The 21,246-nt window shown below is 35.4% G+C and overlaps 1 protein-coding gene across 3 annotated transcripts; it reads left to right on the top strand.

The window, feature by feature from the left end:
• Nucleotides 1–205: 205 nt before the first annotated feature.
• LOC104590901 (putative UDP-N-acetylglucosamine--peptide N-acetylglucosaminyltransferase SEC) lies at nucleotides 206–20,785 on the top strand. Of its 3 annotated transcripts, none has more exons than XR_016081353.1 (28): nucleotides 206–536; nucleotides 4,304–4,449; nucleotides 4,927–5,025; nucleotides 5,128–5,178; nucleotides 8,863–8,979; nucleotides 9,068–9,124; nucleotides 10,045–10,164; nucleotides 13,334–13,396; nucleotides 13,491–13,569; nucleotides 13,989–14,098; nucleotides 14,213–14,266; nucleotides 14,391–14,458; nucleotides 14,561–14,663; nucleotides 15,000–15,202; nucleotides 15,302–15,398; nucleotides 16,970–17,041; nucleotides 17,153–17,229; nucleotides 17,307–17,423; nucleotides 17,510–17,594; nucleotides 17,710–17,877; nucleotides 17,996–18,106; nucleotides 18,194–18,280; nucleotides 18,376–18,503; nucleotides 18,600–18,682; nucleotides 19,560–19,665; nucleotides 19,926–20,119; nucleotides 20,207–20,327; nucleotides 20,423–20,785. XR_016081353.1 is itself a non-coding variant. In XM_010249667.2 (28 exons), exons 1-28 carry the CDS (start codon nucleotides 344–346, stop codon nucleotides 20,534–20,536), a joined length of 2,976 nt encoding a protein of 991 aa, XP_010247969.1. In that variant the 5' UTR covers nucleotides 206–343; the 3' UTR covers nucleotides 20,537–20,785. The 3 variants fall into 3 exon arrangements, 2 of the variants coding, with proteins under 2 accessions (XP_010247969.1, XP_088752760.1); XM_010249667.2 differs by having other exon boundaries at nucleotides 19,973–20,119; XM_088896634.1 differs by lacking the exons at nucleotides 19,560–19,665; nucleotides 19,926–20,119; nucleotides 20,207–20,327; nucleotides 20,423–20,785 and adding an exon at nucleotides 19,491–19,532.
• The last annotated feature ends 461 nt before the right edge of the window (nucleotides 20,786–21,246 follow it).

Genomic DNA, 21,246 nt, shown 5'->3' with positions numbered 1-21,246 from the left:
AGATTCGATTTCAGAGATGGACGGTCAAGGTTTCTGGATGGTGAAAAAGTTGATCGATGTTTAATGCTAATGTGAAGTCGCTTTTAGCTGCAGAGAAGCGCCGAAACAAAGAGTTCGACGAGGAGAGGGACTCTGATTTCTCTCTCGTAGTTTTAATTGAATCCAATTCAACAAGTAAAAGGAAAGGAGGACGAAAAGCAAAAGTTGGGGTTTTTAATCTTTCGAGGAGCATCTCCTCCTCGAGTTTTCTTTCTTCTCGATGAGAGATCGTGGCGGATTTTAGGGTTTCTGTTTGATCTTCACCGGCCATTGATTCACTTGGGTTTCTTCTTTTTTCTTTAAGATGATGCTTTCGTTGCAGAGCGATGCGCGGCAGCCGCAGCCGCAGCAGACCCCGCAGCAGCAGCTGCAGCTGGTGGGACCGAGTGGGTTTCCAAGAGTTCCGTTCAACGCCGATCGTGATGATTTGTTTAGTTTGCAGCCGGAATCGTCGGTGAATTTCAAGCTGTCGCAGCAGGCTGCTGAAACTCATGAAGGTTCTTCAATTTGCCCTTCGAAAATACAGTTTTGATTTGTTTTCTGGTGATGTAGATGCTGTTTAGGGTTTTATTTTTCAATTGTATTCCGTTATTGAAGCTGTAACTTGTGAGAGAGGATTTGTTGGTTAGATTTTGGGCCTTGGTGTTCATGTTGAAATCATCGAATTCGATGAATACTGTTACTTGTGAAATTTACCATCTGTTATAATGAAAAATGAAATCTTTTGAGTAAAGGCCTTCTCTTTTCTCTTCTGATTTTTGCCATTGATTTTATTTTGAATGATCAGAATTACTACTTCCATTTCCATTCATCTTCTCTTCTATCTTGCGTGTTGTGGAGATAGGAATGCACTAAAACAGGTTTAGTGGTTTACCTTCTCTAGGGTTTCACATCATTCTTCTCTTCTATCCATGCATGCTGTTCCGCGGTATTTGGTAACTCAGACCAGGGAATTTACAGCAAGAAAAACACTTGTTATGTATTAATTCTTCTATCTCCTTTGGTTTCAGAATGCAGTGATAAGCTGAAAAAGTTCTGTACGTTCACTTGAATCCTGTCGTCATTTCGAATGTAAATTAGATCTTATACCGACAATTTGATTATCTACAGCTTCAGACCATGTCCTTTCTAGTTTTACCACTCATCCATCAAAGCACATGAATACCACACTTATTTGGTGGATATGTTTTTTAACTGCCCAACACAAAGATTCTTATGTGTTTTATTTATGTCAAATGGTCACTCAACTGCAATTTTTGAAATTGAGATCTTCCGGATTTCAAGTTTTCCACCATTAAGTGAGGAAAACCTTCTCTGCAGTCTTTGCCAACCATTTTTGGTCAACTTAACATTTCAGTCTTGGATGAATATTGGAAAGGTAGATATCAAAAATATTGGACAGGCAGGAGAAAAGTTTTCCATTTATGTTGTTGTGCAATGTTGCTTTGGTGGGTTTTGTTTTTTAAACAAAAAATATGTTCTTTTTTCTGCAACCAGTCACATCCCTAAGTAGTCATTCTTCTGAGTGAAGCATTTGCATCAGTTATTTAGTTTCTCATTTCTGTTTCTTTCCTTTCTTTTGCTCCCTTGTCCATCGTCAGCATGAATCCCCATATCCTCGTGAATTTTACCCATTTTGATCATATTGGTTATGGGAATGTGAGATAGTCCAGTTTTAGTGTGATTCCATTGTGTGAACACCATTGCGATCCTTTTTTATTTTCTTTGATAGTTAACTGAGAAATTTCATTAAGAGAATCATATAATATGTATATTAACTGAGGAATTTTATTAATATATATATATATATATATACAAACATATATATATATATATATATATAATATTATATATATTTGAGCCCAAAATAAAAGATCCCAATCCTCCATTGAGCCAATGATATAAACAATGGATGACATAACCCAGTTTGAATTTGAAGATATTTTACTCACGCATAATAGGTTCTTCAACCTACCATTGATGGAATATAGACTCAAAGGATCTTTAAATAACTATTAAATAACAAAATGATTATTTATTTTTTGTTAAATACAAATAAATAGTTATTTTACCAAATCTATTAAAAGAGAAAAAATACCCTTGATCCTTGAAAACAGGAAAAATGACAAAGTATGGAACTAGGTTCCAATCAATTTGATTGGAATGGTATGGATCTGATAAATTGTAATGTTTATGCATGGAATGGTAATATGCTAATGACAAATGTGATGAAATTCAGAAGATGGATCAACAGGAAGAATTGTGGCAAAACTCCTGGGATTCACAATTCAAAGTCTACATGCATACACACACATTTGCAGTCTTCATTTGTGCTGGTGCAAATGCATGGAAGTGCAAATTCTGGTTTACTATTGCTTCAAGTTATACTTTTCTCCATTTGTTTGAGAATTGAAATGCAAATGAACAAATGAGGGGAGTGCAAATAGGTGCATATGTATTCAGGTGCAAGTGGCCTCCACTTTATGTGGGAAAAAATGAAGGTAGGGATAAAGTGCAATTGTGCAAGTCATAGTGTTGAAGAAATGCCTGCAAATCCAAATCTTGTGCAAATAATGTACCCAATTTGGTTTTGTGTGAGAACTAAGAATTTAGGACCCTAACACGTACTTGTTTGGGATTGCCTCGAGGGGCGTGGCACAAAGGCAGCTCGTAGAATTAGGAATGTAATATGTTTTACATTACATTAGCTACTTGAAGTAATGCAATTGAGTGAAAATAGAGATTAGAGGTTTTACATGCTTGAAGAATGATTTCCGAAGATTTAAATGGATGTCAAGGAACATGTCAATCCAGGTGGGATGGGTTAGGAGATCTGCCAACAGTTTGGTAGATAGCTTAGCAAAGCAAGGGGTTCAAAGAACACATATGGTTTGGGCACATTTGTAATTCTGTCTGGGGTCAGCTTACTAAGCTGATTTCTTTCACAACTTCTTGTTGTATCCTAAAATTTGTAATTAATGATTTTTTTTCAAAATTATTGATAAAAAATGTTTTATATATTTGATTTTATTTTTAAATTCTCATTTGAATATGCTTTAATTATGTATTTTAATTTTAGATAATAGGTTTTTTAAAACATTTATTTTAAAACTTAATTTTTTATTAATATTATGTTTAATATTTTTTATTTTATTTGAATTGTTTGGCATTTGTTTTGAATTTGCTGATTTTTTTTGATTTTTTAGCATTTATTTTGTATTTTTGTGCCTTGCCTTGCGCCTTGCGCCTCAGGCACAAAATGACCTCTGTGCCTTGCGCTTTTAAAACACTGCTTATGGGAAAGAAGTGTTATTTGTATGATTTCACATTGTTCATGCTTTTTTCAGTAATAGCAGTCAGCAGAGAATTTGAAAATTTGGATCGGTCAGTTAATAGCATGCAAGAAAGCCATAATGTAAATGAAATGATACACTCAACAATTATTTCTTTCTTTATCGATAAAAATGAAATATTATTTGTGAAATTTAATATTATTGTCTATCATTGAAGCAGAAACAAGTTTGGATCAATCTGTTATACCATTGCATGCAAGAAAACTATCAACTGAATATTCATGTTGGAATTTGGTAATTTGAAAGAATTTGACAAACTTGCCCCTTGAAGAAATAAATAGAAGTTGCAGGCAAAATGATTGAGGATTACTTATTTTCTTTCATTATACAGGGTGATAATATGTGAGGCAGGGTTACTGTGTTCATCTTGCTATGTTGGTCAAAGGGAATATATGTATCTCAAATGAATACATTGCTTAGATGGGTACAGATATTGACCAAGTCTAGCATGCTAGAGGGGTGGAGAGGGCATATGCATATTAGGGTGCACATCCCTTTTAGTTTTAGGGAAGGAGATTGCTTTTGCCTGTTATACTTTGCTACAGTTGTAGTTTATGTTGTAATGTTTTCAATGGAAAGTTTTTTTCTAGGTGCACCTCTTAGCAGGGCAGCTAGATGATTCTCTCTCTCTCTCTCTCTCTCTCTCTCCCTGTGATCTGGTTATTGATAATATAATAAAAAAAGAAAAGTGAAATAATAATCCATGTCTGATGGTTGCCAATGTTAACTTCTTATCTTGTGGTTTTAGTACAAGTGGATTTGACTCTCCACAATAGGTAGTAGATCTTTGGGCATTTGGTGTTATGCTACTCTTCTACTGCTTACTAGTTACTTTTGTGCTTAAAAGATTCAAACTTGCCAGATTTTTCAACTGTTTCTGAATAACACTTTTTACTGTTTCTATGTTGTAGTTGATGAAGACATGCTATTGGCCCTTGCTCATCAGAAGTACAAGGCTGGCAACTATAAACAGGCACTGGAACACAGCAATGCTGTGTATGAGCGAAACCCACGACGAACAGATAATCTTCTCCTTTTGGGTGCAATTCACTATCAGGTAATTTTTTAAGTGATGTTTTCATAATAATATATAGTGTTTAACTATATATGTGATATATTATGTCATCAGGGTTTGACTCCGGTTTGACCACGGCTGAAACCTCTGACCCATCAACCTCTCCCTTTTCTGGTTCTATGCCCAATCTGGTATTTTGAACATTGGATATATTAATAAAAAATTACATTTCTTTTTAACAATGAGGTTGTTATAAGAAAGCTTTTTCTAGCCACAAGTCTTTTCTTTTAGTTCATAGTGATGTTTTGCCACATAATTTATGTTACCTGGATATGGCAAGGACACAACTGGATATGGTATCAGATACAAAATTTACACTAAAAATTGAAGTATCCAACACGATATAGCACCCTTGTAATGGTATCTGGGTGTCATTGCACATAATTGAACTTTCAAATTTGCATCTGGTTCATGGAGATTTTCAAATTTATCTAAATATGTCTTGCCATTTTTTTCCAGTTGCATGATTTTGATATGTGCATTGCAAAAAATGAAGAAGCTCTTCGGATTGAGCCGCATTTTGCCGAGTGTTTTGGGAATATGGCAAATGCTTGGAAGGTAACTATTGGTACCACTTTTATGGTTTTACCATCACCAGGCATATCATTAATGTTGAATTTTTTGTCTGGGTTCTAATAATAAATATTTTCCTCAATGCAGGAGAAGGGCAACATTGATCTTGCAATCCGCTATTATTTAATTGCTATTGAGGTATGTATGCTCCCGTAGGGTATAAATCCAGTAAATGGGTAGTCTATTCCTGTTTTTGTTGCATTATTGGATAGGTTTTTTTTTTTTAGTTTTTTTTATTGAAAACGCTAGCATCATTGGATACCTTCATGTTATTAAGTATAAAATAGACATTTTAGGAGGCAAGAAATCAAATTAAATTGTTCCAAAATTTTCTTTTAAATTTAATCGTTCCAGTATTTATTGATATATCTGGGATGAGTTGATGCATCTAATGGAAATGCTAAATTGCTAATAATCCATTAACTGTTGCTTGTTATATTTGATTTTCCCCCGTCTTATCTAACTCTTGACTCTTGAGATATCTAGTCATTGAACCAAGTCACGCACCTTTGTACTAATGGAGATAAAAAAATAATTGTCAATGTAAAAATCACATATCAACATCAAGGGGATACTGTAAGTCAGATAACATTTGCTGGTGCGTGTTCACAAAAAACAATTAGCAGGAAAATTTCTGCTCCTTAGAGTGAAGGACTATAGACAGAGCAAACAGAGCTTAGGATTAGCAGTTCAAATCCCTGTGTCATGCATCAAACAAATTAGAGGGTTCCCGTGTCCCAGGGAAGGGAGGTTGGAGGCCAGGGTAAAAAGCTCATTTAGGTTTTTGTATAGATAACTGCATATAGCTCCAGTTTATAGGATATTCTTAATATTTTCCTTTCAGTCATCAGTTTATGGTGAGATTAACCTCTATGATACAACTGTATATGGAGTCCAAGTACCAGTTGTTACCATGTAATACCTGTTAGCTCACATTCTGTACGTTTATCTGTAATGAAATTAGCCATGCTTCTTCTTCTTTCTAGACACCTGAATTCTGCCAGGTGGGGTGGGGATTGAAATCTACCAGAGAAGGAAGAAATTACTGACACAAATCCAGATAACAAAATCTATTTTTGTATCATAACATCAGATAGGTATTTTTTCATGTACTTAATTTGGGCCTTACGTAGTGCTCTAATTGGTCTGTTTGTACTACTGCTTCTGCTCTGAAGGTGCAGGTTTATAACTCCAGAGTTGGTGTCACAATGTTGTTTTCTAGAAATTGTTGTGTACGAGAAAAGAAAATAAAGGAGCATGGGTATGTTTGGTATACCACAAGATGCAATTATGGAGAGGAGGAAAGGATACTAAAAGAGGAGGTTGGGATGCAACAAAAGGAAGAGTGCCCTGAATAAGAGGCATGTTGGGAACAAATGGTAATAGTTTATTGCCTGGAAAAGGGGTAAACATCAGATATGATTATGTGAGTAGTAAGTAGCCTTGGCAAATGGTAAGGAAGGAGTTGTTGGGGGTGAAAAGGAGATTGTAGTTAAGGTTGGAGAGGGGGAAAAGAAGAGATGGGTTAAAAGGTTGGAGTCGTTGAAACAGAAGACAGGTTAGACGCAGGGAAGGAACTTGACAGGAACAAGGGTTTTGTTGGAAATTTAGAGATGGCAGAAAATGTAGACAAAGATGGGGAAGGGGGAGGTAGACAGATAGAAGAGTGCAGGGTTGGCATCAATGAGTGTTTTCATAATGAGATCATTGTTAACAAGGCTGGGAATGATGACCATGGCAAAGTTTTGTGAAGTGAGAAAAGTTCAAATGAGGGGCTGAAGGAAAATTGAACTATAGAATTAGAAGTAAGCAAAGCTCTTGTAATATTTATATTGGGAGGAGAGGAGTTTGCTAGGAAGAAATTCAAAGAATTGGAAGACAGACAAGACACTCACTACCCTTGAGAGAGTCCGGCGGTGGCATTGAAGAAAATAGTTCGACATAAAGATATTAATGATGGACAGTTACCTGATGGATGCACAAGATACAACATTGATAAGGATGAAATTTTGGAAGCAGAACAGCTTTTTGAGAAGAATACAGTGTTGGAATCGGAAAAGATTAATGAGGAAACTAGGGATTTGCTGGGGGTCAGAAAGGATGATCCAGTCAGAAGATTCAAGAATCAAAACAAGCGTCAACCTGTTTCGGTGTCAATTGTCTTTGGCTCTTTTTTAGATTAAAATGAGGGCTAATTGAGATTGAACCAAATAAAACGGTGATGAAACACAGGGAAGGCCAAAAGAAGGGAATCTTATGTTTGTTTTTGATCCTGTGGGGATGTTACTGGGAAGATAGGGGTTTGCTTATTTCTGCTTCTCTTAGATGGTTGGGTTATGTTGCTATTCAAGATGGATTATGGGGTATGGTTGTGTTTTTTGGTGCTTTTGTTTGTTGGTTTTGGTTGGTAAATTGGTATATGATATCTATCTATCGCATGGTGGGTTTTTGTGTTGATGAGAGAGAGGTTTTTTGACTTTTCTTGTTTCCTTTTCTCTTGGGTAACTTCTGGTTTTCCTTGTATCCCTTCTTTCATTAATGAATTTTATTTTATTACTAAAAATTATGGAGCAGTGGTATCAATAATTGAAAAACATGTCCCAAAGGATTTTCTAAAAGCTGGACTCACAATACTATGTTCTTGATGAAATCCATAAACAAAGAGGCATTAAGAAATATGCCAAGTATCCATTAAAATTGCTGAGTGAATCACAGAAAGGGAAATTTGTTCAAACATTTTGATATAAGAAAAGGATGATCTTTGGATTCCACCTGTCAGATTACCTTCTGTGGGACTTCCATGTTTAAGTAAACAATATCTATCTTGTTTTTTATTCATCAAAAAAAATATCTAGCATTTTTTTTGATCAATAACAATAGCTATGTTAATTTGATAAGAAACTAAGCATAAGCCTATGGGATTGTCTGGATAATGACATGTGAGATTATGAGGTGACCTTAAAAATTGTGAGCATAGAAGAGCCCATTTTGATCTGTAACTAAATGCACTAATATGTTTAGAGGCGAGAAAAATTTTTATTGACAATAACTATTGTTAGGCTAAGTGAGTTGACTGAAAAAGATAAAAAAAAGAAAATGGTTTCTTTCCTGTAATAACTCCTTGAGACATGTATAAACCTTTTTCAATTTTAAAATGACCGAGGTATTGGTTTTACAATTTTTAAGAACTCATTTACCTGCCTTTTGTAATCCATACAATCCAATTTTATCATAAGGTGCACAACCTTCTTATCCATATCAAAATAAGTTTGGATAAACTATGCTGAAAACAACTTTGAAGGAATTCAACTGTTTTTCTTTCGCCATATAATATATGTCATTGCTGATCTTGTGCCCTTGTGAATGCTTTAAAGCAACTCATCATCATCATTATCATCATCATCTAAGCCTTGTCCTTGCTATCTGGGGTGTGCTAAATGCTTCAAAATAATATAGTAATAAAAAAAATAAAGCATTGAATGCTTAAAGCAACTAATAATAAACAAACAAAAACCAATAAAGCTTTAAAATAACTTATGGTTAACTAGGTTGACTGGTTGTTAATCAGCTATTCAACCTAGTCAATGCTTAGTTATCCCAAGCAACTGTGCTAAGTAAGCATTGACGGACCAGTTATTAGTAACTGGTTGACACCTTGATAACACTGCCTGACAGAACAGTACATAGATGAAATTTTTCTCACATGTGTGGACAATGTTGCTTGATGATCATAAATGTATTGTTTATTGGTTTTGAATTTTTTGGGGAATTATTTGTTTGTATTGTCTTGAGAAATGTATTTAGTAGTATTACTTTATGCAGCTTCGCCCAAACTTCTGTGATGCATGGTCAAACTTGGCTAGTGCTTACATGAGGAAAGGAAGACTTAATGAGGCAGCCCAGTGTTGTCGCCAGGCTCTTGCATTAAATCCTCGCTTGGTAGAGTCTTGCATCATATTAGTTATTTTTTACTGTCTATATCATTCTTGGGGACTCTGTTAACAATAATCTGTTAACTTGGCATTAGGTTGATGCACACAGTAATCTTGGGAATCTGATGAAAGCGCAAGGGTTAGTCCAAGAAGTAAGTTAAAAGAAACGTAGTTGAAGATCTTTATACTTTCTTATAGTTCCCCTCTTGAGTTTATATGCAATTGTTTTTTTTTTTTGGGGGGGGGTGATATGATGGATGTGGTACATACATATTTGTTTTTTCCAAATTATCACCACATCCATTTGTTGTTTCGAAAGAATGAAATTCGTTGTTTTAAAGATCATTTTGGCATTGATTGAAGTATTTTCTGGGTTACTTCTGATGAAAATTGATCTTTATTAGCATTTCAAAGTCTCTTTGTCTGTTCTCTTGCAAATAATTTATTTCCTACGAAGTGCTTTCCCTTCTTTTGTGGATTTCCTGCGGTTTATTGCAAATAATCCATTTCCCAGGAAGTTTTCAGCTGTTCTGTTCAAGTTGTAAATTATTTTGACTTTAAGTATTTTGGGCTTTTTTTTTTATTAATGATACTTATACAAGTGTTTGATTTTTATTGTATCCTTAAATCTAATACTGTGAGATACTTGCATTTGGGTGCATTTGCATTACCGAATAAAAGATTCTGCTCCATCACTGGTAAAACTGTAGTCTTGGTTGATTCACCTTTAACTTGATTCTAGTGGGCACTTTTGCTTGCAATAGTTACTCTTAATGTGCTATTACTATAATTTAAGATACCAAAAAGTAGGTCGTACTTTTATTCATGCATGCATTTGGTATGGGGCTTGTTCTGTACAATATTAATTATTCATTGTTTTGTCATTTTGTGAGACTTAAGATTTCTGTAATTTGATATAATCAGCTTTGCTTGATTTGGCCATATAGAGGGGCAGGCTACACAATTGGTTAATGTTTCTTTAATCCTAAAATTTCTGAAGTTCAATATTATCATTTTAGACTTGATTAATTTCTTGGTATAATATCTGTGCTTCCATTTAATTTCTATATAGGCTTACAATTGTTATCTTGAGGCTCTCCGCATACAACCAACTTTTGCTATTGCATGGTCAAATCTTGCTGGCCTTTTCATGGAGGCAGGAGATCTTAACAGGGCCCTTCAGTATTATAAGGTATGTGATTCTTGATCTTGATTATATGTCTTTTACTGGGGGTTGGATTATGATCTTATTATTATTATTATTATTATTATTATTATTAATTTTTAATTTCTATAAATGAAAATGAAAAGTGTCTATTTCTTTTGATCATACTGCTTGGGTGTTCGACAGACTGGCAAACTTACACTGTTGGTGAATGATATCCTGCTAGCTCAGCCATTATTCTGAAAATAGTAATCAGATTGTAAGTCGTAAGGGGTTTGAATTGAATTGTATTGTAAATCATCTTGTAAGCTGTAAGATTGTTTCGGATTTTTCTAGTGGTGTAAAAGATAACTAGAAATTACTCATAAAAAAACTAGAAATTCTTAAGAAATATTTCAGATAAAGACATCATATTTTTTCCCAGTAATTCTAGAGTTACGAAAACCATAACTGTTCTTTAATCTCTGCTGCTCCCTCAAATACTAAAGACACCGACAATTGAGGCATAAAGAACACTAAGAAAAAGGACTTAAAACACAGAGAAAATGCATGTAACAATAGGATAATTCTAGAACAATTATCTGTTGTAAACATGAGCTGAATAAAACAAGACACTATCTATGTAAGAAATAAATAATTCAAGAATAATCATACAGCTATGTCATATTCGTGTTGCAGATGCATTCTAACATTTGAGACTAGGTACAATAATGTACCAAGCTGAAAGCCAAAACATATTTGGCAATCTCAGTATGGGTTGGGAATATTCTTTACTTTTTGGCTTCTGATGCTATAAAATGTGAATAAGAAATACAAATATAAACTTGTATTAATTCTTCTAAACTTGTATTAGTTCTTGTTTTCTGCCCACAACTTCTTGTTGTATATGTTTTTTTAATCTAATGGATCAATTTTTGTATTGCTGATAAAAAAAAGCTTCTATTAGAGAGCATTCTGTAATATACTTAGATAGCCAAAAGAGTCTATTTGCATAGCTAATGCTAAAGGGCTGTTCATAAAATAGAATAAACTGACCAAACCAACTAAACTGAATCGATTTGACCCAAAGTGGTTGGTTTTAAAATGAAGTTGGTCGGTTCCAGTTATGATAAATGTTAAACATGGTTTAAAAATGTCCCTAATTTCCCTAATATTTCCATGACATATTTCCATTTCCATGAGCATCAACACAAATTTCACCGGAATCAACATATTCCCCAATGAACACTACCAATACTATGTGGAGTACAAGAGATAGTTTCCATGACATACATGGTCTTCAGTGAACACCTAGGTTTTTCAAACTGAACTTGACAACAAACTGTTCAAGGGTTCGGTTCTTGGGTTGAATGGTCCAACCATTCGAACCGAACGAATGACCCATTCTAACAAAAGAAATAAAAAAAATAAAAAACGGCCAAAAACCGCTGGACGGTTCGAGCAGTTCGACCGCCTAGGTCAGTGGTTTGCTGATTAAATCAACAGTTTTTGGCCAAAAAGATGGTTCTGGGGGTAAAAAGGAACCGGTCAGGTGATTAGTTCCCGTTTTTTCCTGTCCGACCGTCCAGTCCGGTTCGGTTTTGAAAACCATGGTGAATACTACCAGCACTATATGGAGTGTAAGAGATGGTATTATAACATAAGTTGGTGATAATATTGTAGATGTGTGGCGTAACAATGTTATTGCCTGCCTAACTTATGTGATTACCACTTTGAGCTAGTTCAATATTCATTTTTTTTTTGATCAATAGCTAGTTCAATATTCATTTCGAGCATGAAGTTAAATATTAGGCCCCGTTTGGCATGTCTTTTTGTTCGGTCTATCGGCTATTTACAAGCCAGCAGACCGGATTCGGTCTTTTCCCGTTTGGTTTGTGGCAGATCTAGCTGCCAAAAGCCGATGTGCCGAAAAGATGCAAGAAGCCTAAATTGGGCAATTTTCGGGAAGCTCTAAAAGGAGATTTTGTGTTGTTTTTTCTTCTATTCGTCTTCACGTGGAAAGATGCGCGAAAAGACATGCCTTAACCAAAGGGGCTTCAGGCTGCTCAGATCTTAATGCAAAAGCTCAATGCGTCTTTTGACTGTCAGAGCTACCAGAAGATCTTCCCAAAAAGACTTGCCAAACGGCCCCTTTTTCTTTGTGTAATAAATTATTTGGTATTTTCTATGAGTTCAAATTTTGTTTTAACTCATTCTATCATGAAACTTTGAATCTTAAAGTTTACAGGGCAACATTTGAACATATTTGTCTATAAGCTTAGTTTCTTAGCTTTGTTTAGTGATTTGGAACAAGATAGTAACTTAAAAGGGTGTGCCTATGTTTCTTTTATCATTTCATAAAATATCAATCTATATTATGCATATTTTACAATGTTTCCACCATGTCTATAATTTTTGCAATATTCCCATATGATATTTCCGACATGTTTCTTATATTTGGATGAGTGATATTTCCACTGACACCAACATTTTAAACCTTGCAAGTAAGGACTGTAGCAATATGGAGATATTCCGGAGTCAGAGTGTTTAGCGTAGGAGATGCTGATCACTTTCAATTGGTGGCTAGTTGCTAGTGTCTAAATTGAGGGTTGATGCCAAGTGCAATATAATGAAAAACTGTATTAGGTGGCTAGTTGCTAGTGTCTAAATTGAGGGTTGGTCTGGAAAATGCTGTTCATAAAGCATTCCTTGATTCCGTAAATGAAACTTTCAAGTTGCTAATAGAAAAACAACTGGTATGAGGTGGAAGGTGATTTCTCAACTCATTATTAAAACACAGAAAGATGGACCATTGAAAATGAGTCTTTTGATTAGAGAAGCTAAGTTCCTTGTGTCTTTAGTAAACATCTCGTCATCAGAAGATAAACCAAAGAATTGGCTGATAACTTGGCTAAAAGCACAGGTAAATAGGGGAATTTCTGTAAGGAAACATCTATGCCTTTAAAGGAGATGAATAATGTAAATTTACATTTTTGTGGGGAATGCCTTTATGGAGGACTGGGTTTGGTTGGTTTTTCTAGACCAAGTTCTTATGGTGTAATTTAATATTTTACCTGTTTTTCTCTGTCACTTGTTGATAAAAAATCTTAGCTCATACTGGACATGTCCTTGTTAGTACAAGTACATTCTATTTTGAAGGCTGATATTTTATACCGACTGCTCCATTTGATTGATTTTTTTTTTCTTCGATTTCCAGGAAGCTGTTAGGCTGAAGCCATCGTTTGCTGACGCTTACCTTAACCTAGGAAATGTTTACAAGGTAAGCTAATATTTATTGTGCCAATATGACTGCCTAGTGGCAAATGCCATCTGGTTTCTGGATAAAAATAAGATCTTTCTTTGCCTTTTGACAGGCCTTGGGAATGCCTCAAGAGGCTATTATGTGTTATCAGCGTTCTCTTCAGGCGAGACCAGACTATGCAATGGCTTTTGGTACATTTTGTGATCAACTTTATTCTTCATATTCTAGGGTGCATAAGCAATTTGATCTACAAAGGTCATGGTGCCACTTGGCACTACTATATCTTAATCTGGAGGTATTCACCCCCAAAAGATGCAAACACAAAAGAAGAAAAAGGAAAAGAAGAAACCAAAATGAAAAGGAGTAAACTTAAAAATGTTATAAATTGCTTATCCAGATGTTCACTTGGGCTTTAGGATTGCCTGACTTTTACCCCAATGCACCCTGTTTATGGTTGACATCTTTATCCATACATACATACGTACATACATAAAACATGTATGTATGTTTTAATTAATTAAGATTCCCTTTGTAAAAGAAGAATAGCTACATAACTTGGTTCAATGATGCTTAGACTGATGCCATGTTTTAATCATTTAATGTGATGCAGGCAATCTTGCTAGCTTATATTATGAGCAAGGTCAGTTGGATTTGGCAATTCTCCATTACAAGCAAGCCCTCACATGTGATTCTGGATTCCTGGAGGCATACAATAATTTGGTTGGTTTTATTCCCTTACCAGAATACAATATGGATACTGATTTGCTTGATTTTGATAACTGCAATTTTCACTAACAAGCTAAAACTTTGATGGATTTCTTTTGCAACCGAAAGGGTAATGCACTGAAAGATGCTGGCAGAGTTGATGAAGCAACTCATTGCTATCGTGTTGGTTCTTGTTCCCTTTCTTGTGTTTTTTTTTTTCTTTTTTTTTCCGAGTGAGTTTTTTTTTTGGTTTTGGTTTTATGTTCTCTGTTCTTTATTCTGACTATGTTTCTATTATTTTGTGAAGGCATGCCTTTCTCTACAACCTAATCATCCACAAGCTCTTACCAACCTTGGCAACATATATATGGAATTGTATGCATCCTCATTTATCTTATTCTGAATTTTAATGATTATACATGTTTTTGTTGGGGCATCGATTCACAATGAAAATTTTTCCTTCTCCTGGACACACAGGAACATGATGAATGCTGCTGCTCAATGTTACAAGGCAACATTGTCTGTTACAACGGGACTTTCTGCTCCTTACAGCAATTTAGCAATAATATATAAACAACAGGTACTAGTGTCACTTTGGAAGTGTTTTTAACATTAAATGAAAGATATGCCCTTCCCATTGATAAAAAAAAGATATGTCCTTCCCATATAGATTTCAATGTGAAGTGGGTGAATTTAGTTCTACTTTAAGTTCAGTTGAGTGTATGACTGTAGGATAATCTTCTCTTATGGGAAAGATTTCTATTTATCATATTTTGCACATCTACTTGCATATTTCTAACATCGTTAATGTTAATGATTAAAAAGATATTTCTATGGTTCCCTGTTCTTAATAGTCCTTTGTCCTCAACTTCTTGTTTAATTCCTAGTCAGTGATGTAATCGTTTTTCAATCACAGGGAAACTATGTGGATGCTATATCTTGCTACAATGAAGTTCTTCGGATAGATCCTCTAGCTGCTGATGGGCTTGTAAACAGGGGCAACACATACAAGGAGATTGGTAGAGTTAGTGAAGCAATCCAAGATTACATAAGAGCTGTTACCATTCGGCCAACTATGGCTGAAGCGCATGCAAATCTGGCTTCAGCCTATAAGGATAGGTATTTTTTTTCTCTTTCCAGATGTGCCATCTTTCTAAAACTGTAGAAGTATTGTTAATGAACATATTTTTTCATAATTGGAACTTGGGTGGTTTGCAGTGGACATGTGGAAGCAGCTATAAAGAGCTACAAGCAGGCATTACTTCTAAGACCTGATTTTCCAGAAGCTACTTGTAACCTTTTACACACATTGCAGGTACAATCTGACACATTATGTACATATCGTGGCCTTAATTTTAAGACGATCTCATATTAACCTAATGCAGTTTTTGGAAGTTGGGCATAAGCAATGTTGCTGGAATCGAAACATATGCACTTGGTGGACATGAGAAATTCAAATAAACTTGCATATTGTTGCATTTCTATTAGATGTAAATATGCTGGACAAAATGGCATTTGTAACTAAGGCTCAGTTTGGAAGGAGTACAAATACAAATATGTAGAGTGCAAATACATACAAAATAATACAAATTAAAAGGTTTTGCACTCTACATATTTGTATTTGTACTCCTTCCAAACTGAGCCTTACTGAGCCTAAAGTTCTTAATGATCGAGTCTGGTGACAACGTTGAATTATTATATCGAGTCTTTCTTTTATTAGGTTTTACTTTTGGAGACTGACCTTTATGCTTAATGTTTATTGTTCAATTCTGGCTTGTCAGCTTCCTCTGGACAGTTTTAGTTTTAATGGTCTTAGAGATGGATGAAAGTTGCCTTTTTTTATTTTTTCTTAAGAAAGTGGCAATTATAAGGGTGTATACGTTATACAGAATATAGCAATGGAGCTCCATCCTTCAATAAAAATTAGGGAGTGCTAGATCTATTGCTGTGATAAAAGACTCCTCACACCTCCATGTTTATTCAATGTGTGTCCAAGACCCTACAGTTTCAATAGTTGTATGGTTGACTAGGGTTATGAGATGATAGATGGAAAAGTGATGTAGAGCCCATCTTTTAGGGAGGCCCCTTTTGTAATGGGAAACGATATATGACTTATTATTTTGAAAGCCTTGGAGACTTCTTGTTTAGAGCTGGTGGATAGGATGATATTGGGAGAGGGTAGAATCAACACTGAATCAATTTTTAACTGGTTGGCCGGTTTGGTTTTTTGGTTTTTATATTTATAATGTATATTATAAATCTATACACACACACACACGCATACTGGTTGGTTTGGTTAACCATGGTATTTAATAGGTTAACTGAAACTGAACTAACCGGTTTGGTTCAGGTTACTGGGATCTTCAGTCAATGCATTGGTCATTAGTTCTAATAAATTTTGTTTAATATTTTTGACAACTAGTTCTAAAATATTTTTTTTGAATATGAATCAAATATATGTTTGTTGGAGTGGGAGAAAAAAATGTTGAACCATGTATATTGCATTTTTTGGGTATGCATGGTCACATTTTCAGAGAAGGATGTATCTTTCTTCTATCATGCAGCCGAGTTATGTAAAATATAATCCTGATTTTCTATTGGTTATTTGGTTTTTGGGTGAGACCCACAGATTATTTTCTGGTTGGTACTTGGGCCAACTTTTGGATTTACTGATTGGTTCTTTTGGTTGCCTTTGTATCAAAAGCCAATCTGTTTGATCACTACTTCATATGCTATTGCATACTTCTGTTATATAATTTTCTAGTATAGTATCGATTTCTTTATTTGTAACTGTTAGTTTGTTTCATCAATAACACTTATAGATGCATGACTTTTTGCTCTACCTAACTTTTATAATGGTTAAACAAGTATTTTGGTTGAATTTAGTGTGTTTGTGATTGGGAGGACCGCGAGAAAAAGTTCATTGAAGTGGAAGGGATTATTAGAAGGCAAATAAAGGTTTGCAGCCTGCTGTTTGTTTGATTCCCCATTTCTCCTTTCCTGTTACTTTTCTATATCTGGTTATTTTTTTATTTTATCTCCCTCACTGCATTCATTCTCTGTTCTCAGATGTCTGTTCTTCCAAGTGTACAGCCTTTCCATGCGATTGCATATCCAATTGATCCAATGCTTGCATTGGAAATCAGGTATGATTCCTATCATGGCAGTGATATAGTCAAAAAGGTTTTCAGCTTCTTAATCATAGTTCTTTCTTGTTTTGCAGTCGTAAGTATGCAGCACATTGTTCCCTGATTGCATCTCGTTATGGACTTCCTCCCTTTAGCCATTCCCCTCCAGTACCTATAAAGAGTGATGGTAGAAATGGGCGATTAAGGGTTGGGTAAGTTTTGACATGAGATATGTTGCCTAGACTTTTTCATATACTATATTTTCATTATGTGATGGACTTTACACTGGTCTATCCAGATATGTGAGCAGTGACTTTGGTAACCACCCACTGTCACATCTTATGGGCTCTGTATTTGGCATGCACAATAGAGAAAATGTTGAGGTTTGCTGATAAGACTTTCCCTTTCCAGTCCTGGAGTTTTGATTTGCTTTCTTCTCGAGAAGTCTGTTCTTTCTTTTTGTCATAATTCTGAAATATCTACAATTTGGAACTGCAGGTGTTCTGTTATGCCTTGAGCCAGAATGATGGGACTGAATGGAGGCAACGTATCCAGTCTGAAGCTGAGCACTTTGTTGATGTGTCTGCCATGTCATCTGATATGATTGCAAGGCTGATTAACGAGGATAAAATACATATTCTAGTTAACCTTAATGGTTATACCAAGGTACCTGTTAATCGTTTATGTACCTTTGGTATCTTATTGATGCTTCCCTAGGGTTTTTTTTTTCTGTTGACTTCTTGAGTTGGTCCGAGTGTATGACCCTCCAATGCTCATTCTGCAGGGTGCAAGGAATGAAATCTTTGCAATGCAACCTGCACCTATCCAGGTTTCATACATGGGTTTCCCTGGAACAACAGGTGCAACTTACATAGATTATTTGGTCACAGATGAGGTGGGAACCAGAATTTAGCCTTTTCAGTTTCTTCAGAACATATTGGTCTTTGTTTCTGTATTAATGGACCTGTTTCTTCAATTGCAGTTTGTTTCACCTACCCGTTTTGCACATATTTATTCTGAGAAGCTTGTCCATCTTCCTCATTGTTACTTTGTAAATGATTATAAACAAGTTAGTCTCCCTGGTTCTTGGTATAGATTCTCCATTTCTAATTATTTTGTTTGTTATGCTTTGTGATTTATGTTTCTTGCTATAAATTTTCTCAGAAAAATCGTGATGTTTTGGATCCAATTTGCCGGCACAAGCGGTCAGATTATGGATTACCTGAAGACAAATTCATATTTGCATGCTTCAATCAGCTATACAAAATGGACCCTGAGATCTTTGATACATGGTAACTTCAGTAGGGAGCATATTTACACTAGATTTGTGGCTTTACAGGTGTATGCTTCATCTCATGAGTAACTTTTGCCTTTTACTTACTATTTAGGTGCAACATTTTGAGGCGTGTTCCCAACAGTGCTCTCTGGCTTCTTAGATTCCCAGCTGCAGGCGAGATGAGGCTTCGAGCATGTAAGTCAGTTGGATGTAGTGGTCTTTCAACTAGTGTTGGTGTGAAAATTTTAATAAATTCTTATGCAACATAATTCACTCAATCAAGTGGTTGAGGTTTTATTATTTTGGGTAAGGCCCATTTAGGGAATCATATGGATTGTTTTTGTTTGAAGGGAATCAAGTTGAATATTTGATTGTAGACGATTTTTATCCCTCTGTTCATTTTTGTTTGAAGGGAACCATAATCAGCCCTTAGGAATTAGACTGTAGATGGTTTAATCCCTAACTTGTCTTGATAGAGGGACCAAAATCAACCAAGTAAAAGGACCTGGTTGCAGATGCTTTATTTCCATCTATTTCATTTTTTAAAAGTACAAGTAAAATAGGGAGGATTAAGGATACATGGCAGAAGACATATAGGAAGTATTCACGGAGAGGACTTTACTTTTCTTACCTGTATTAGTGAGATTTCTTTTTCTCCCTGTTTTACCTTGATAACTTCTCTTTCTTCTCTCCTTATCTTGGTTTTTCTTAAGAATCTCTTGAGACACAATTTTCTCCGTAGAGGGAAGAGAGTCTCTAGCTTCCCCTTAAGGAGCTTAAATAGGGAGTGGGGTAGTAATGCAACACCTATCCCTCTCACTTAAAGAGAGGGAACTCCCATTCAGGACACCTGTTTTTTAGTTTTGATGATTAGCTAGAAGACTAGCCAACCCACTTATTTGTATTATAAATTATTTAAATATTATTTGGATTTAAGAAAATGCCTTCAACAACTAGTTTATTAATTTTGAAGTATATAAATATTTTAGCTTGTACTTATCAGGAATTGTACCTGCAATTGTTCCCTCCTATGATAATAAATTATCTTATGAAATGGTTTTGGCATGCTTAGATGCCGCTTCCAAGGGGGTTCTGCCAGACCAGATTATCTTCACAGATGTTGCTATGAAAAATGAGCATATCAGACGCAGTGCTTTAGCAGATCTCTTCCTTGACACGTAAGCTTACTCTTCACCTGCATATTTATTTTTTTGTATTATTTGTTTTGTAAATGACTTATATAGAGTAGATAGTGATATTTCTTATTGGGGAAGTATTTGGTTTTGTGATCTTTGTAAGGCATTGGTTTACCATCTATTTGAAAACTGTACTTTTATTCTCTTCATTTGTTTATTTTTTGTTAATTCTATGTAATTTCTCAATCCTTAATAAAATTCATTGATATTGATAAAAAATGTAATTTTTGTTAATTAGACAGATTCATGCAACCACATGAATGATCGTTGTCATTTTTGTTATGGTTAGGCCATTATGCAATGCACACACCACAGGCACAGATGTTCTATGGGCTGGTTTGCCAATTATCACACTACCTCTGGAGAAAATGGCAACTAGGGTTGCTGGTTCACTATGTTTGGCCACTGGAGTTGGGGAAGAGATGATTGTTAGCAGGTGACTTTATAATTATGCTTGTCACATTTTTTTATTTGTAAATCAGTAAGACCTGCTTAGTCTTTATATACTGTTGTGTTTCTGAAGTATGAAAGAATACGAGGATAAGGCAGTATTTTTTGCGGAGAATCGCCCAAAGCTCCAGGCTCTTACAAATAAACTGAAGGCAGTTCGTTTGACTTGCCCATTGTTTGACACAGCACGCTGGGTAAGTGAAAAAAGTCCAGATCTTGCACATTTTACACTATATTGAAAATGGTGTTAACTTCATAGTAATCAGGTTTTGAATAAACAAAATTTCAGGTGAGGAATCTGGAGCGGGCCTACTTTAAGATGTGGAACTTGTATTGCTCGGGTGGACATCCCCAGCCTTTCAAAGTCATCGAGAATGATGCTGAGTTCCCATATGACAAATAGTTAGGAAAGAACAGAAAACGGCACTGTAGATAAAAGCAAAGAGAATATTAAGTTTCAAGTATTCAAACAGTCAAAGATTGTTAGTTGTCAAATGGTGGTGCTGGAAGTATACTATTAGGCGGTAGTGTTGACAGTTGGAAATTGTTGGTTCATGTATTAAACGGTTCAAGGGTTGCCCCGAATTCAGATTGTAATGGTAAGGAGCTGTCTTGGGGAAAATGGAATGAAAAGAAAAGGAATTAAAGAAAATATTTGGCTTGCTCTATTGTTTTTCTGTCTTTATTGTCTTTACATATTAACAAGTGGCCTCTCATAAATCATAATCAACGAAGGATGTCAGAGTTTTTCAACTGTCAAGTTACCGATGGTCTTGCTTGGCATGTTCTGCAAACAGATGGTTTGGATGATCTTGGACAGCGTCTTGGGTACTGATCAATCTGAGCTGGTCAACAAATTACAATTTGTAAATATGCACAATCTCCTGCCATGGGTCAGATATCTAGGACGGGTTGATTACTAGAGCGTAATAGCCAAACGGCCTAATCTTGGTAGGACTGGTACTCTGGATCTTAAATTACAAGAATTTGATAGATGGGTGAAGCCGAGTCCGTGAAATTAACCGGATTAATGGTGGCCCAAGATCTCTTTCACCCTCGTGGCACACTATCATTACAAATTTTCAATGAAGAGTCCAGAACTTCTGCTCTTGT

The sequence above is a fragment of the Nelumbo nucifera genome, chromosome 1 (assembly GCF_055504915.1).
Source record: "Nelumbo nucifera cultivar China Antique chromosome 1, China Antique-T2T, whole genome shotgun sequence".
In the NCBI taxonomy this organism is placed as follows: Eukaryota; Viridiplantae; Streptophyta; class Magnoliopsida; order Proteales; family Nelumbonaceae; genus Nelumbo; species Nelumbo nucifera.
Note: the sequence above shows the minus strand (reverse complement) of the source record. Positions and strands in the feature narration are given on the sequence as shown.